This window comes from Canis lupus, chromosome 16 (genome assembly GCF_011100685.1).
Source record: "Canis lupus familiaris isolate Mischka breed German Shepherd chromosome 16, alternate assembly UU_Cfam_GSD_1.0, whole genome shotgun sequence".
NCBI classification, from domain to species: Eukaryota; Metazoa; Chordata; class Mammalia; order Carnivora; family Canidae; genus Canis; species Canis lupus.
This window is the reverse complement of record NC_049237.1, coordinates 20,698,405-20,716,920: the sequence shown is the minus strand read 5'-3', so window position 1 is coordinate 20,716,920 and position 18,516 is coordinate 20,698,405. Positions and strand designations below refer to the sequence as shown.

Sequence of the window (18,516 nt, the reverse complement as noted above, 5' to 3'; positions counted from 1 at the left end):
TCACACGCACAGGCCTGCTGGCACACAGCCTGCGGCCATAGCTCTTCAAAACCCGCTCCTCAAGGGCTTCAAGACAATGGTGCTGCCCGAGTCATGGAAGCCAGCGTGGCCAGAGCAGACGGGGGACCCCGGTTCCTCCATCTCACCACTCCGCCCTGAGTGTCGGCCTCAGGAACCTGTGGGTGCACAGGTGGCTCTGGGTGCTGCCCGCTTTGGAGACCCAGCTTCTCTGCTGGAATTTAACAGGAGGCCACTCCAGGGCTTGGTTATCTTAGAGCTGCATTTCCGTGACTTGTTTCCTCTTGTATCCCTGCCTTTCCTGGCAGCTCTTTGGAACCCAGCATTGGTTTCTTGTTGACTTTTGTATCTTAATGGAATTTCTAAATACCCTGCAGCTTTAAGGATTTCTCATATGTCAAAGGGACATGGCTGCAGCTGAAATCAAAGTCTTCTTTTCTCATTCTAAAGATCACGTATTAATTTATATTGACAACGATTTGTTGTGAAGCCATTTGCAAGCACATTCTTTCAAGTTGTTCGAGTAATTTATAAAACAGAAGTAGAGGGTTGCCTGGCTGGCTTAGCGGTTGAGCATCTGCCTTCAGCTCAGGGCATGATCCCAGGCTCCTGGGATCAAGTCCCACATCAGGCTCCCCATAGGGAGCCTGCTTCTCCCTCTGCCTGCGTCTCTCTATCTCTCATAAATGAATAAATAAAATTAAAACAAATAAGCAGAAAGGTAACTTTGTCCGACAGTTTGCTCTTCCAGTTAAACTCTTCTGACTTCTGTTTACATCAAAGCGTTAGAAACGGTAACTTCCTTTGTTAAAGTTAGCATCAGTTCCTGTGCTAAGGTGGCTGTGGTCAAGCTTGGATTTTATGGATGGAACGATTTACTTACTGCCAAGCACAGGGGTTTAGGAGATGCGTGAGGAGAGAACAGGGGTGGAGAGCAGCTGGGGGCCGCATTGTCTTTCGTGCAGATCCTCTGATGCCCATTTGTCTGTCAGGTGAACATGTTGTTGGTAGAAGCTAGACTCCTTAGCAGCGAATTCTTACAGTTGTTTTGAGAGTTCCAAATGCCATGGGTAGACATTTTAAACTCCTAAAAATCAGAAATTAGTAGAAATACCACAAAATTGAATTATCTTTTTCTTTAGACTTATGTTAATTGTAGGGGCTGCCGACTAGCAGACAGACATTTAAAAATCACCACATTGTCCGTTGTGGGGTTGTGGGGAGGGGGTGGCGGTTGTTGTTACTGTCTATAGACCAAAATTACAAAAAGAAGAGAAACACACAAAAGATATTTGGTAAAGGCAGGTGGTCTGGATGAATAATGTTCCTTTCATTAACATATTTCCCTTATTAACTGTATAATTAATTGTACATAGCCCAGGGAAGCTGTGGAAATTGCATTTTGAGATGTATCAAAGCGGACTTATGCTTCAGACTTGCATGCAATTTACCATTAATGAAGCCAGAGATGGAAGCCTCAAATCTATAATTATTACTTACTATTTGAATGACAAGCAAAGAATTTTATCAGCAGAGTTTTAAATGAAAGGGGATTAGCAGCTAATGTTGAAATTGTTAATCTTTCTTATGAAAATAATTTCGAAGAAAATGTTTTAGTGGAAAGAGAGGTTTGAGGGACACATGTGCCATTAAAGCAGCCACTTTCTGCTACTCTGTATGAATTTGTCCCTGTTGACAGCAGGGTGCAAATATTTTTGAAAGTGAATGAATATTTTATAGGCTCCAGAGCTGCTCATGCATTCCAGGAATGGATTATGTAATACTTCCGAATATCCCAGCAAAGGTGAGAGAGTCTGTAAGCCAGCCAAGGGAAAGGAGCCACAGCTGAAACAAATCAAAATATATGAGACTATTCTAAAATAAATGGAAACTTGTCTAATAGTAGAGAAACCTGCCTTTCCCCACTTCTGAGTGCTCATTTAAGATTATAAATAGTAAATATTGTTAAATGGAGCCCTGGTATCCGTTCATCCAGGAGGATTTCCTCCTTGGCGATGCTGCCGTGGTTCTGTCACCTTCAACTCAGGTGCCCCCACGCAGGGCCAGCCTTAATGCCAGGGTTCGCCAAGCTGTCGCCCATTCTCAAGGCTGGGACTCAGACAACAAATATTTATTGACCACCAAGACTGTGCCAGGCTCCATGCCAGCAGTGCAGAGACTGTAAGGAGTGAAATAATTGGCCTCTTGGGAGTACCTAAGATGTATCTTATATTTATTTCTTTGTCCTGATTTTTCCCACTGAGCTAATGGCATGGACTAAAATACTAAGTTGGTAGCACCATCTGGTTAGACCCAGTGTCGCTATGAACAGGAGGTTCAATGTTCAGGTTTCTAGAAGCCCAGGAAGCTTGGTGTGGAAGGCACGGTCCCTGGGCTTCAGGCTCTGCTGAAGCCATGTGCTGACAGGCGGGCAGGTGGCCCCCAGGGGCTCCCTTGTCGTTCCCGGACAGCTCTGAGCTGCCCTCTATGCGGCGCCCAGGGAGCCCAGGCAGGTGGTGATCGGAGATACTGAGGTGTTCTCTCTTTGCTTCCTAAAAATGCTCATTTCCTCAAACCTGTTGCCTTCTTGGTTTCCACCTTTAAAATATTCTTAAAAATATGTTTTGGTGCACTGATGCCATCGTTCTGCTCCAGTTTACGGGTCTCCCTGGAATTGTTTAGTGTCATCGGGGAAGCAGGTCACAATGGCAGTGATGACCCAGGGCACCATGGCGGGCCCTCGTGGGCTGCTGGCACTGCCATGCTGGCGTCCATGGGTGCCACATGATTGCACACCTTTGTCTGTGTTTTAGGATTACCTTACTCATGGACACATACATCAGAGCAGTCCAGGTTAATATAGTTGTTTGATTTTACATTTTGAATTTTGGGTTAAGCCCTTGGCTGTTAATTTTCTGCGGTACTTTGGAGGCACTGCCGTGATGTCGACAACCAGGTAGTGCTATCAACTACCTGGGCATTTCGTCCAGGCGACAGAAGGACAAAGGTCAATGGAAACACCAGGAGTGTTGATGGAATTTCTCAGATTTTACCTCAACCTTTGACTTGGGGTAGATGAAGTCTACCTTGCTTGACCAGATCCATAGGCCCTTGCCCCACTGCAGTTGAACCAGTCATGGAATATTTTACAGACTGAATGATTATAGAAATTCAGGCATATAGGGAGAACAGCTTGGATAATCAAATGAGCAATCTCTATCAAATAGACTAAAATCCTCTAATTTGCTCCGTGAGTGAATCCTGGCAGTTCTGCCTCTAGAATAGATGACACCCCCACCCGCATCTCCGAGCCCCCCCCGCCCCCCGGCCCTCGCCGGTATGTCTGAATGTCAGCCCTCAGGCTCATGTGTGGATGGCCCCTGCCTGGAGCGACAATGACCTTTCAAAATCGCTGTCACCATTATGTGCCCCTTTGCTGAAAACACTCTGGTGGCTTCCCACTGCACTCACTGCAGGCCTCAGATGCCTGCAATCTGCCCCCCAACCTGGGGCCCAGGCTCTGGCCACTGCCCCGCCTCCCACCCCTGGCTCAGGCTGCCCTGGCTTTCTCTCTGGTTCTGGACTGTGCCAGATCCATTCCCGCCCGGGCTCTCCACCTGGCTGCTCTGTCTCCCTGTGATGCCCCCAGGGGCTTTGTGTCATGAGCCCTTCCTGTCCTGCAGGATGTCCTCAGGACTCAGCCCTGCAGAGGGGTCTCCCTTCCTGGGATCTGACCCCCTGCTTCCCGCACCCCTCACTTCTTTGTTGTGTGTTCCTACCACGTTACTGTTATCTTTCTAATGTGTGTGTTTATTTTGTATGTGGTCTGTTCTCCACCTGAACAAACCAACCCCATGAGGACAGAGTCTTTGCTGGGTCCTTGGAACACACCAGTGCCCTGGCTCTTCCGACATGCTAACTACGTGAATAACAGAGGAATAAATCACTAACCCACCAACACAGGGGCAGGAGTCTGAAATAGTGTGGCTCGGGTCTGTCTTCTATAGTGAGAGGGGGACTTCAGCTTTCACTCATGATGTCAAGGACCCTCCTTGCCCTAAATTTAAACATCAGTACCCATACACGTGTGGGAAATAAGGTATAATTCTCTCGATTATTTTCCATTGCTTGTAAGTATTTATCTTTGTATGTTAAGCTGTGTACACATAACCTTAATTTCTAAGATGTTAAATGAGGTAAGATTCAGAAAATTATTTATAAAGCTGGTGGAGCTCCTTGGAGAGTGACATCCTGAAGCCCAGAGCAGCGCACTTGCTGCTGCCGCATGTGGCTCCCCCCTCGGTCTCTCTGCAGAGAGCGAGGCGCCCGCATGCACATGTGGAGCACTGCGTCATGCTGCACGGCGCCCCGCAGGAAGCAAACCTCCTCCCTCTGTCCTGCTTAATAAGAGGAGGTGCAAAGGACCGACCTGCTTATTTCTTGAAGTTTATTCATCAGAACCTGTCCGGGACAGATTGTGTTCGTTATTAACACTTGCCATCGAGATTTCCGTCATAAGTCTTCAGAAAGTCGTGGTTTTCTTTTTCTCCACGTCTGTCAAGTGACGCTTAGTGGAAATCACGCACGTATTCGATGAGCGGGTATCATTCCCTCAAGCAGGGGGGTCTTCCCAAGGAGGCCGGGCTCCATCCTGCACCCAGGAAGCCCATCCTGCCGCTTGGTTGCTCACTCACTGATTCCGGGAAATGCCCTGCAGTCTCTTTCATCCCTGGTCAAGACCTCGGTATTGTTAATACGATTTCTTGTGACTCTGGACTCTGTTCTAGCTGTAGAAAACCAAGACCCAAGACTCTAATAAAGCTCCCAATTAGTTAAAGTCTGCATAACTCAGATTCAATTTGTTGTCAGGTGCCTTTCACTGGTGGCTTTGCAGAAATGCACCTTGCATTCTCTCTGACCCTCCAAAAGCCCAGGGAATGCCGGCCCCGGACACTCCTGCCCAGGGGGGCTTCCCAGTCGTTCTTTGAAAAACATGACATTTTCTTTACAACTTTTATTTTCCTAGTTCTTGCATGTGTTTTATTTTTCAATTACAAAGAAGGATCTTTAAATACAACAGAGAATTCAGTGTTCACAGCCTCAAAGCCAGCATGTTTTATTTTCTGTCCATTCTGCCCGTCGTTCTGTCACCATGTCCACTCCCCTCTGCGCCTGAGCTGAGTGTGTGAGCCAGGCACTCCCTCTCCGAGCCTTGAACTTTTCTCCACTGTGTCCATAATTTTATCTTCCCGTCCAGACCCCAGTCTGCTTGGTTACCCTGTGAAGCGTGGGAGTGCATGGCTAGGTCGTGGGGAGAGAGCCCTGAGAACAGCTTTCAGGGACTCCTGGGCTGCAGAGACTGCGTGACCCAGGGAGCTTTCAGAGGGAAAATTTGGGGGAAATGATGTCAGTTCACACTTGCTGGTGAAGCTAGTTCTGCTCACATGATGCTCCTGCAGGTCAACTTCACCGGGATAAACAAGGCGAGTTACTCACTGCAAATATGCGTGGAACATTTGCCTCCTCAAAACGAATTTCCATGGAAACGATTCTTAAAATGCAATAAAAAGGAGGAGAACCACGTGGCCTTTCATTTATTCCTCACGCATACTTCTTTAGGTTTTTTGTACACATGACCCAGAGGCTGAATGCCAAACTGTGTTTGCTTTTCCCGAGTCAACTCCGTCTTGACAACACAGGAACATGCTTTGAGTTGGCCTTTTCTGGGTCTGTGTTTTTTGCCGTTTTAAAGGCAAAACATTGTCTATCTGCTGTATGTTTGCAGAGCCGGAGCAATGCGTATTGTAACCACCAATGAGACCATCAGCCCCGTGGCAGGTGAGAAGAAGTGCAGAGGTTGGGCACGTGGAAGAGACACGCCGGGCAGGCAGATGGTGCCCTTGGCGTGGGGCCTCACCTCGTTGCTCTGTCATTTCACAGTCAGGGGCAATTTGAATATAATCGTGTGGTTTATGATTCCTGTTTCTAGCAAATCTTTTCTAAGCTGAGAAAACTACCCTCTGATCATTTAACTAGATCCGTCCTCCTCTGAGTTTGAATGTGCTGTTTTGAATTCCTAATTTTGAATTTCAAGTATCTTCAGATGCCCCCTCATAATGTTAATGAGTAACATATAAAGCGTGTCAGATGCAGCGCTGTGCACACGGGCAGAGCCTCTTTCCTTACCAAGCCTCCAGCTGATACTGCGGCTCCCAGGCTGTAGAAGCGAAGTCAGGACAGTGGACCCTACCAGAGTTCTCCTTTCCTCTTTTCGTATTTACTGCTCAGAATTCAAACCTCTTACTGTGGGAATTCAAACATTTAACATAAACATTTCCCTTTAATGTATTAATGAAGACAGCTGGCAATGTTTATTTTTATAGAGAGAAAAAAGGCCCACCTTTCCCCCAAATGGCAGCAGAAGCAGCTTACTCCCTGCTTTTAAAGGCATTAATCTACCTCTACCCGATTTTAAAGCACGAGCCTTCTGGTCTTCTCATGAGGAAGGGAAAGGTAAATGGGTTGTATTCTTCACTCTGACAAAAGGTTTGATTGTCACATCCATAAAGTCATGTAGTAATGGGCATCAAGGTAAAGAAAGGAATGGGAACAAAGCTTCCCTCATAAAAATCGGGTCTTCCAAAACCCCAGCTTTCTTTACAATACCTTTGCCACAATGGCCAGGTGTTTCCTTCTGGCAGCATTCTCATAAAATGAAGTTTGACTGGGATGCTTTCTATTTGCTTCATATCTGAGGACCCACAATGCAGTAGAGGTCTCCAGACACTTGGGAGGACACTGTTTTGTGCTAATGTTGACAGTTTTCGTAGATATTGACTGAGGGGACATGACGCTGGGCAGATGCCATTTTGCTTATTTCCACGTAGTCCTCCATCCTCGTGAGTGTTGGTATTCCATGAAAGCAACGTGTTTCTACTGTTCTCTTTAATGATGATGAATCCACCTGCACTTCCTAGTGCCTCACCCCTCCACTGCTGGTGGTAAGGGATGCCAAAGTAGCATATCAATTCTCTGACATTTAACGGAGCTAAACTTTGCTGTTCCTCGGGCCCAGCCAGCCGCTCCACGTGGATTTGGCAGAGGGCCTTTGGAGGCTATAATCTGTGTGGCCCTGGCCCTGCGGCCTGGGTACAGACAACCCTTGACAAGCCTGCATGCTCTGTTACCGTGGCACCGAAGGGTGGACATTGGCTTGTCGCAGGTGGTGAAACAGAATCGTTTTAATAAGTGGGATTATTTCCTTAGTGATCCTGGAAACTGGTCCCTGCTGTTGACACTAAACATAAAACGGTGCCCGTGAAACAGTCTCCAATCACGCCGTGGTCTGAGGGCGCCAAGTCAGAAGCACCACAGGATTAGCACCCTCTTTCCACACTGGAAAATATCTTTTTAATTAGCAGCTTGATTTCACACCTGCCCTTAGGCTAGTGTTTTCCAGTGACACCTCAAGACTGGCCATGAAATACCTCCCTCTCCAAGCAGTAATCAACAAAAGGGAGCACGTAGGAGGAGGGGGCGAGTTCTGGAACCATCCGTGATTTCATGGTCGAGTGGGTGCAAACTCAACACGGCAATCTGAGCACGTGTTGGTTCTATCCACACAATGCAGAAACTGAGTTTTTTAGGAAGACCACTGTCCCTGGTAAATAGAATACAACTGTGAAGCTATGAACTACGTGCTTCAATGGAGCTGCGTGTTACTTACCTCTCTGGTAGTATTTACGGTGGTGTCGCTACACTCACAGCGATGGCGCATCCCCAGCAGTGGCGCCTCTGCAGCTGCTCCTGGACTTCTGCATTCAGGCTGCACTACATGGCTGCTATTTCTGGAGATTCACTGGTCATATTTCATTAGGTAACAGGAAGCATTCTCCAGAACACGCAGTGAAGTCACAGAATACAGAAGAGGATTTAAGAGATTCCCTCTTTTTCTGATGAAAAGCTGAGACCCACCATGATCAGCATCCTTCCTGCTTGTATACACTTTATAGTTCAAAAGCAGCTTCCCATAGTGACCCCGTCAACCCTCAGAACCACCTTCAGAAATACAGACTATGATCCCCATGTTAAGTAACAGTAAGCTAAGGGTCAGTGAGATGAGGTGGTTTGCCAAAAAGTAGCTGTGTGGGGAGCGACCCTTTGTGTATTACACTGTTGAGAAGGCTTGCAAAATCAAGTCTGGCACCTGCTCCATTTTACTGCTTTCCAATTCAGCAAAAGCTCCTTGAGGCTTTCATAAAGGCTTTGTGGACGGTAGCTAAAATCATCTCCTGAAGATACAAAGTGCTCTTGTGATTATTAATAAAACCTCATCATGCTCCAGAGCATCCCAAATGCCCCATAGTTCTAGAAATTGCTTTCTTAACCTCACAGTGCTGACAATTTGATCAGAAAATGCTGCAGAAAATATTTAAGCTATCTTGACAAATTTGTGGACATGTCTCCAAGCAGTAACATTTTTGTCCCAAAGGTTTGGGATTCTGTGTAACATCATCCCATTAAATGTGGAGGCCACTCAGTTTGTCTGACACACGGACACTCTGTCATCTGGTAGCACATAGTCCTTGTGACCTAGAAAGTGCTTATAGTCTCCCTATCAACGGTGTAGTAGCATGAGCTAGAAAAACAGGGACAAGACGGGGAACTGGACTCATGAGGGAGATTGAGCAGAACCTCTGACTGGGTTAATATCTCATAAAATAGGGCTTATGAAAGCTGGTGTCATTCTTACTGGGCAAAAAAATTCAAAAGAAATGCTGGTTCATCTTCAGCCTGCTGTAATTGCTGATGCCATGGAGCCTGAGGCCAGTATCAGCCAGTGTGTGCCAGTTACTAACTCAGAAAACCCACATTCTGGGACCTGTGGGCTTTTCCCCACAGTTTATCTGGGGATTATCTTTTCTGCAAGCCCATTAACTCTAGGTTCCAGGGAAGTATCAAAATTCAAGAAGGTTTAGACAGCTCCCCACTCAGGACTCATCTAAAACCAGCTGGAGTAAAATCCCCCTGATGGAGTTCTTCCAGCCAAGAACCTTTGCACAACCTCTACCTCTGTCACCACAAAATATTAGGGTATAGTGAGCAACTCTAAAAGATTAAAAACATGCTTTCAAATGTTCCTTAAAAACCAGCAGTAGCTATCAAAATTAATTGATCTAAGCTCTTCAAATTGAATCAATACTGACCACCAACTCTTCATTTCATTTACATTTTCAGAGTGTGCATCATGGCAGGATCCCACCTGCATGTGGCCGGTTCCCTTCTACTACTATAAACTAGTACTATGAACTAGTATTTCTTGTATCCCAGGGCTTTTTTCTTTAAGTTTCAATTCAGAGGTACAAGAGCCTGGAATGGGGGCTGTGTAAAGTAATGTGGGTACCTAACCAGCAGATGCTTACAGCTCCTGGTGCAACAGGTTCTAGAACATCCCTCATCACACCAGTGACAACACCTATTACATCCCAAACAAGAGGCACTTGCCGAGTGCACAGAGTTCACACGATGACAGAGAAGGACTGGAGGAGACAGTGTGCAGCCTACACTCAGAAGGAAGAATAGGAGGGTTGTAGGGGGGGAGAGCTTTCTCAACTGTTGTGGTGCCTCCAAGTTCCTAAGGGTGGCATTACATCAGGGGTGCCACAAGGCGTTAGAATGTGGCAGCACCTACTTGGCGTGGATTATAAAGATGCTAGCTGGATAACCCAGAAAGGAAGGAGGTGAGGAAATATACAATGAAACATTCCAAAGTCCTTATGTTACCTTTTGGGGCAATCCTTCCAACTTCAGAAGATTGGAAGGCAATTTTTTGGATACCATCATTGACATAAAATGTTTATCTGTAGTACAAATTAGTTCTAGAAATTTCCAGGTTATGAGCAGTCATCTAACAAACATTGATTATGGGCCCAAAGCACATGCCAATGAGACATTGGCTCCATTCCCAAAAATCTTAATCTCTTGAGAGGAAGAACATCCTGACACCCCCAAGCTATAGCGCAAAGCAAAACATGATTAATGTCACATAGTTTTTAAAATAGTAAGTGTCCGACAAAGAGGGTGGGGTTGTAGGAAATGAGGATCAGAGAGACTGGCAATAGGCACATCCCAGACTCACAAAAGAGGTGGTGGCATTTGCACTGACCTTAAAGTCAGGATAGATTAATTACAGAAGAATCAGCATAAACAAAGTGTAGAGGATGATGGTGATGTGGAGTGGTGTGCAGTGGGGGTGGGGGGGTGTCCCAAAACATTGACAAATAGTCCTATTGATATAGAAAGGAGCAGGTTAGTAAAAGCTTGGACAAAGGACTGTGCTAGTCTAGGCTCCATTGGTGGTTTTTCAAATCAATGGTGTCGGGACCAGAAGTGGTGATCTGGTTGCTTTGTGAATGAATTGAGAGGTGGATGTGAAGGTAGGGGTGTGGGGAGGAGGCTGCATCAGGGAGTCAAGACAAAACAGCAGTGTCCCAGGCAGCAGACACAAGCTTTGGTACTGCACCTTGCTGCTGGGGGCTTCAGGCTAATGGATCTAGGCCTTGGCTCCTCCGAATATAAGATGAAAGTTTCATCTCAGCTTCTTTCCAACTCAGACAAGAATGTCCTAATAATATGGATATTGTCCAAAGCTGAAGTGATTGGTGATCAGCACTGAAAAAAAAAGAAGAAAAGCAGCCCACACGCGTGCCAAGAAGAGTAGGGTTTATTGAAGCCTTTTGGTTAGCTCTGGGTAGTGGAGTTATTAGTAGCTTTTGTTTTCATTCTGCTTACTTTCATTTTCTGTTCTTTTCTCTGAATGCTACGTGTATAATAAAAATGTGCAGTTTATTTAAAAACTATACCCTCCCGGGGATCCCTGGGTGGTTCAGCGGTTTAGCGCCTGCCTTTGGCCCAGGGCATGATCCTGGGGTTCCGGGATCGAGTCCCACATCAGGCTCCCTGCATGGAGCCTGCTTCTCCCTCTGCCTGTGTCTCTGCTTCTCTCTCTCTGTGCCTCTCATGAATGAATAAATAAAATTTAAAAAAAAAAACTATACCCTCCCACCATCACTACCATTCTCACTCTCACATACACACACATATATAAAACAAAAGTATTAGAATGTCAGTTTTTGAAACAGCTCCAGCTACATGCTCACTCTGGGGGAAAAAACATGAGTAGTGTTTCATCACATGTTAATTTACCTAAGTATTCCAGAAGGTGACTATGTCTGAGGATGGTACTATATCTGTTGTAATTCACACTTCTCACACCCTGGAGAGGCAGGACCTCCCAGGATTAAGCTATTGTGGCAGACTGTTTTTGTTTTTGTTTAAAACATTATTTTTCAACCAAGGCCTAGCTTCCCCACAGACAACATGAAAATATACTCTCATGTCACAGGTGAAAGCATCTTATCCACAAACATGAAAAAGGAAAGTCGCCAAAACCTTGAATGGGGAAATTATATCAGTTTAATATCATAAATGATATAAAATATTAACAGAATAGATCAAATTGAGATAAGCAGAACATGACCAGAGCAGCACGTGCCAAGAGAAAGAGTCATCTCAAGTTTAACACAATCAAGTGTATCTTTATGTGACTTTGTTCACAATCTTAAAAAGCCCATATCTACTTTCCTCCCTCTTACCACCCAAGCTTGCTTACTACAGTCCTACTTTGCATTTACTGCTATAAATTTAGAAATTCAAGTGAGCTTGCAGCATGATTTAACTTCCCATTGTGGAGGTAAATGTGAAAATGTAAACACCTGCCATTTACAGGGATTAAGGTGACATCCAATGCCCCTCTTACAGACGATAGCCCATCTTGAGAAAAGTAACTATAGAAATGCTGAAACCATACACTTCAGCCAAAACTATCCCTCCCCACCAGACCCCTCACGCAGCATATCTTAGCTAGACAGATATTTCACAAAACTTAAATGCATTATATCAGGCAAAAATGTCCTTATTAGAATAATTTTGTGGGACACCTGGGTGGCTCAGCGGTTGAGTGTCTGCCTTTGGCTCAGGGCATGATCCCGGGGTCCTGGGATCAAGTCCCACATCGGGCTCCCTGCAGGGAACCTGCTTCTCCCTATGCCTACATTTCTGCCTTTCTCTGTGTGTCTCTCATGAATAAATAAATAAAATCTAAAAAAAATTTATATTCAATATTCCATAATGATTGTCTCAAACAAAAAGCAGTTTACAGTTGATGTTTTCTGGGTTGGAGCCACTTAAATTCACTTCCTCCTCTTGTGAAGAACCCAGAGGGGCTGTCTGGGTGGAGGTCACAGCATAGGGCGCTGGCGAGGAGGGTGGGCAGGCTCCTCTCCTTCAGCTTACAGCAGCTGGAGGCTCTGTTCCTGAGGATGGCATGTGCCTCAGAGGGTCATGAGTATGTCACAGAAAAGCGTTCAGTGAGTGACTCGTGTGGCTCTCTGCCAGCTACACAAAAGGCCATCCACTGGTTTCCTCCATGGCTCCAGCAGGGGCCACAGAGGATAGGTGACAGAACCCGGGGCCCGGCTTCTGGTCACAGCCCATTGCTGGCCCTCCTGGTGATGTGGGCAGGGTGTCCCCATCACCCCCTACCTGCTGAGCTAGGCAGAACCTGCAGGTGATGCCTTCTCACCCACAGCACCCACCCAGGGCAGCGGCTTTCCATGATTTGCAGACCAGCATGGGTAGAGTTGGTATTTGTTAAGTGAAAAACACAAAACAAGTCAACTCTAGTCCAAACCGTGGTAAGAGCAGGAAGCCAACGAGACCGATGTGCGTTCCCTTCTCCGGTGTCACCAAGCCCAGAGCAGCTGCCAGGGCAGAGATGGGGCAGGCCCAACCTGGCCAGGTGCTCCCCAGAGTGAGAGGACAGTGAGGGCCGGCAGGGGCTCAGGGGCTCAGGTACCAGTCCCTGACACAGGTGCCTAACCATAGGGACCTGGACCTATATGTGCGTGTATTATTCTGTTTGTGGATACAGCTGAACACCTGTGTCCATACCCAAAACATTGAAGACCCACGAACAAGGTGTCCCGGGGCAGGACCACCATTTCCATCAGGCTGGGGTTTGGCTTTTCCTTAAAGTCATGATCATTTCTCAGCCGCACAGATGGGGATGGGCAGGGACACACAGACAGGGCCAGCCAGCACGGAGGTCTTTGTGGGAGGGAACACTCTGGAAGCGTTTCCTTGTCTGCTTCTGGTGATCACTACTGATAGACCAGGGTCCAGAAAAATGAAGATCCGTGCAGCTGGGGGTCAGGCTATCGGATTCCGTTGTTTTTGGTGTTGTTATTTTACCACTACAAGCTGTTTAACATTTTGCACACATCTGAGCAGTCCTGTATATTAAATACATCACACCCACTGGATTCAGAAAAGTGGGTCAATTATAAGACGGCTTCTGTGTAGACACGTTACCTACACCAGCTTTGGGGGAGTTGCTGGGATCTGGTCTACCCAGTGTCCTCCTTTTTCACAGTCAGCTCATAATTGCTGACAAGGCCACGTCCCCATATCAGTGTTCTTGCCACCCAGGCTCTGTACCCAGAATGAATATGTCACAAACACCTGTGAACCAAACAGCAAAATATGTGAAGAGCCTTTCCCACATTTGTGCATCTGGCTGGTCTGTGTCTTTCCTGGATCTGGAAAGAAGCAGCTTCCTAACTCATGCACTCGGGAGTGAGGGCTGTGACCTCTGTGGGCTGCAAGCATGTCCCAGGTCATGCCAGGGACCCGACGTTGCTGTAGGCAGCAATCCCTGACCCTCTGCTTTCCATTTCAGGCCTACATGGAGGACCACTTGAACAACAAGAACCGGCTAGAGAAGGAGTGGGAGGCACTGTGTGCCTACCAGGCCGAGCCCAACAGCTCGCTCGTGGCCCAGAGGGAGGAGAATGTGCCGAAGAACCGCTGCCCGGCGGTGCTGACCTGTACGTAGCCAGTGTGGGGCTCCTGGGCCATGGTGGGGTGGGAGATGGGGAGGTGGGTGCTGGGTAGGGCTGGGCTGTACCTTCCCATTCTCTCTTGTGTCTCTGCTGCTGTTCTCGTGGCTGTGAGGCTGTCCCCGGCCTAAAAATGGAATCAGTTTCTTCCGTAGTGGTCCAGTAGCACAGCCCAGGGTTGAGGATGTCGACATCCCAACCAACACTTGCTCTGTTTGCCATTACTGCATAATTTGAGAGTCATTTCTTAGTCTCATTGAGCCTCCTCTCTGCCTGTAATTGGGATCCCCCCCGTTGTCCTTGAGATCCTCAGGCCCTGAGGACAGCAAGCACAGCGCCTATCACACTGCGGGCACAACGTGGGTGGTGGTGGTAGCAGTGACCTTGCAGCCGCACGCTTATCCCAACACGCGTGTGGAGGACCCCCTCCCCAGCTGGGAATCACCCGCAGAAAGAGACACAGAATGACGCCAGTTCTTTAAAGCCTGAGGCCACCTGCATGGAGTAGGAGACAGGCTCATATCATGTGTGGTGTGTTCCATAAGCGACATCCAGATGGACAGGCCCACAGAGGATGCAAACAGACCAGCTCAGCCTGCACCTCCCCAGCCACCGGGGCTCCTTCCCCTCTCGTGTCGCTTAGTGATTAAACTCAGCAACCTCCGTTGTTCTAGCAGGTTCCAGGCCGGGCCTGCACTCTGATTAGTGCACAAGCCCACCCTGCAGAGAGGAAAGGGTTGTGAGCTGTGTTTATGACCCGAGTGCTGGACATCAACAGACACTCACCGAATGCTGACTGCATGAGCAGCAAACGTGCATGTGGAGTTCCCCCGTGGCCATCCTAGTGACTGCAGACAACACGTACTTGTGCATGCCTCGAACATCACTCCATGTTTGTTGTCGGCTGACAGCTTGGGGGGCACATCAAAGCCACGCTCTCTGCAAGATCGGGATCCACGGAGGGGAAGGGTGCCCCTCCCCTCCCGCTGTGTCCCACACACTGTGTCCAGGCCCTTCAGAGCTTGGTGCCCCCCCAGAGCCGGGGCACAAACCTTCTCCTGACCCCCCCCCCACCTGGCCCCGCAGAGGCCAAGATGGATGTTCTGACGGTAAATGGCGGGGATCTGATCCAAGTTTACAGGTCCACAAGATTAAAAGCTGGCCCCTTGTGTTGCCTTGGACACTAAGAGGCACTGCAGACCCTTGAAAGTTGAATGCATGTCTGGGCATGATTTTTTCTAACAGTTCAGTGGGGATTCAGGCCAGGGCCTCTGCTTTCATGAGATCTGGGGGTTTTCCCTGAAGAGCTTTGAAAACAGGAGCTTTTATATCTAGAAAAAAATAACAAAAACCTGCAGTTGACTGACATATTTATTAAGTACCTACTGTGTGCATGGGAGGGGGGCACTGACAGATGCTGGGCTGTGTGATGATCTAATGGGCCTGCAGATGACCTGGGCTGTGAGGGGGAGGCCTCCACCTGTGTCTTGAACACTTGCTGTTCAGGGCAGATGGATGCGCAGCAGGCTTCGCTGGCACATCTCCTTGGGTCGGTTGCATACGTGGACCATCAGGCGCCCTGTGGTTAAATGTTAAAATTTAGAGCCTCTCCCTCAACAGTGCAAATGCAGACCGCGGTGGCAGGTGCCCGCTGGCTAGGCCCTCAGTGACAGCAGAGCGTCCTGCCCCATGGCCCCAGGAGCCCTGACCCCCGCCCTTTGACCAGAGCCTCCTTCTCCTCCTCGTGGTGCTGGGGTGAGGTGGCCGGCACCCCCGCCGCAGTGGCCTGGCCCAGGGCTCCTCACCATCTGGGGTCGTGGAGGGACCCTTCTGCCGGTCCTGGAAGTCAGGGCTTCAGAAGCATTCTCGTGATGACCCCCAGGGACCCCTGTGCCCTCCACGCCTCCACCCTGTCCACTTGTAGGGGGAGCCTTCCCACGGATTTCAGCTGTGCCCCTTCCCAGGCGGGATGCAAGGGGGACGGCATGGACCTTCTTGGTCTCGCCAGGATCCACCGGAGGTCACTGCCTGCCCTTTCTGAAATCCTGCTTCCCGTGGTCAGGCGCTCACTCTGTGGTCCAGAAGCGGCTCTGTGGTGGACGTGCAAGGTGTTGAGAAGAGTGGGTTCCCTGTACCCCCGGCCCCCACAGGCCCGTGCTAATGTCCATCGGCACAGAATGTACTCCTCCCCGATGTCCCCCTGCTGTTGCCGGGGGGGGGGGGGGGGTCTGTGGGAGCCAGCTGCCCCTGCAGCTGCTTCCTGCGCTGAGACCCCCAGCTCCCCCATTGCCTGATATAATGGGGCCTTGGATGCATTGGGCCAGGACCTCCGTGGCCGGGCCTCCCGTCCTCCTGCTTCCATGCCTCCCCCTGCGAGGACGCGCTCCTGCAGTGGTTCCTCCACGCAGGAAAGTGCCTGCTTGAATCCACGATGCATGCCCATTGGCATCCACAGTCTACCAGCTGGACTCTCGGGGCTTCCCGCTGCCCCCGTGCCCACCTCAGATGCCTCTCCTGCCTCCTGGAGCTCAGCCCTGCAGGTCCTGTGGGAAACTCAAAAGGGGCCAGGACGTGGACCCTGCCAACCCGACAGCCTGGACCTCCCAGCTACTTCTCCCAAACTATCTCTTAAAGGAGAATTTATGAGGCGATTAACTGGCGCTGTGTCATCACAGAAGTTTAAAGAATCTCAGGCGCTTTCTAAATGTGTTTGAATTTTTAACAAGGATTATGCAATATTCTGCTCATCTGCTCTTTAAATTAAGAACAGGAATATGGTGCTATTTTGGTGCATCATCTTAAACAAAAAATACGTATATACATATATATTTTTTTTTTAATTTTGTGTGACAAAGACAAGACCAAGAAATAGGTGGAGACCCAGGAATACGTAGAGGGGAGAGCACAGAGTGAGCAGCTCAGGACGCAGAGATGTGGAGACAGAGTGAAGGACACCCCACACAGAGCTGCCCCAGTTTGGCTTTTTGGGGCTTTGTGCTAAGTGACCCCTGCTCAGCCTGGCAGCGGGGCCAGGCGGAGGTGAGGGCAGACCCCGAGAGCAGGGCAGCGGTAGGCTCAGCCACTCGTGAACACTGCCCCCTGAGCAGAGCAGGTGCTGCCCCTGCCCGGGGAGCCCGTGTGAGGCCTATGCCCCGAGCCCCTGGGGAGGCGGGCATCACCCCGCACTTCATAGATGACAACCCAGGGACTTAAACCCATGCCCGCTGCTGGGGTCCATGTGTGCTTGTGCCCTCACCCGGGTCGGAAAAAATGCGCAAAAATGTCAAACTTCCTCAGAGATGAATACCCCAAATTCACACATGACGCCAGAACTTTGAGCCCTGCTTCCCTTAGAACACACGGGAAGTCCTTTCCTTCCAAACAAGCCTTTGATTTACAAGGATTTTTCTCAATGAGTCTCTGCAGTCTCCCCATGGAGGAGGGACCTGGGTCAGCCAGGGACCCTGGTCTGCCGGTCACCAGGGGTCAAGGGATGCCTCCCGGGTCTGACATGGGACCTCTGCCCTCATGTGAAGGGCTCTGCACACACGTCACCCCGATGAGGAGGTTCCTGGGCCCAAGACACTCCTGCACTCCTGACACAGCAGCCGTTGTGAGTGTCGGAGCTGCGAGTCCGCTGGTGCGAACAGAAGATGACCGGCCAACTGCTGCATCACAGGCCAGAGGAGGCAGAAGTGGCTTTTTGGGGTTTGCAGCTTTGTCTTTAAGGAATGCCAGGAAGAGGCAGAAATGGCGTTTCAGGAGACAAGATGTGGTCCTGGCAGGGCCGTGTCCCGAGGGGCCTAGGAGGGGTGTTCCTCCCTGTCCCCACCTGCCCCAACTCCGCTGCCTCTGAGAACAGGGCGGCAGTGACCGTCGGCACCAGTGAACCCCTCAAAGCTCATTACTCGTTCCCTGGAGCAGAGCCCAGCCGCCCCCAGGGCTCAGCGTTTGCCACCCAGTGCTGCATAAGGGCCCAGAGTCGGGGGGCCCAGGGCAGGTGCAGGGCCGGGGACTTTGACGACGGCCGGCAGCTGGCCCAGCCTCCTCTGGACAAGCGCCATTTCCTGGGCCAGAGCGATGCGCCGTGGCTCCTCCGAGGGCCTAGGGCAGCAGGTGTGGGCTCGCATCACAGGCCACGAGGTTGGCTCATGTCTTCTGTCACCGGGTCCCCAAGCCCCACCCGTCCTTGCAGACGTGCTTTAGAGGCGCTCTGCATTCCTCTCTGGCAGCAGATCCTTGTTCAGAAACAGGAAGATTTTTCAACGTAGAAGCAACCCTGTCTCGGCTTTCTGCTGTCCACACATTTTATAAACGTTTACGTGTCTCTGAGTCATCTGTAAAAGCACCTCCGCAGGTCCACGAGGGGCGCTGCCCCACACAGGCCCCATTCATGCAGACGCAGGCCCATGCCGGGACGGCCGGTGGCTGTTTGTGCTGCTCCTCGAGTGCTCGCACAGCAGCCACGGGGGAACGAGCGGCAGACTCTGTCTTCACGAGCCTGGGGAGGCTCTGGTTGCATGTTCCCCATGGCAGGAGA

General features: G+C 49.4%; 1 protein-coding gene across 2 annotated transcripts in view; it reads left to right on the top strand.

Annotated features, from left to right (window-relative positions):
- PTPRN2 (protein tyrosine phosphatase receptor type N2) overlaps positions 1-18,516 on the top strand; it is a 727,688-nt gene that overhangs the window by 649,882 nt on the left and 59,290 nt on the right. For both annotated transcript variants that reach the window (XM_038559842.1, XM_038559843.1), the window contains exon 15: positions 13,817-13,964. In XM_038559842.1, the coding sequence (XP_038415770.1) occupies positions 13,817-13,964 (148 nt within the window). The remainder of the gene's footprint in view (positions 1-13,816; positions 13,965-18,516) is intronic.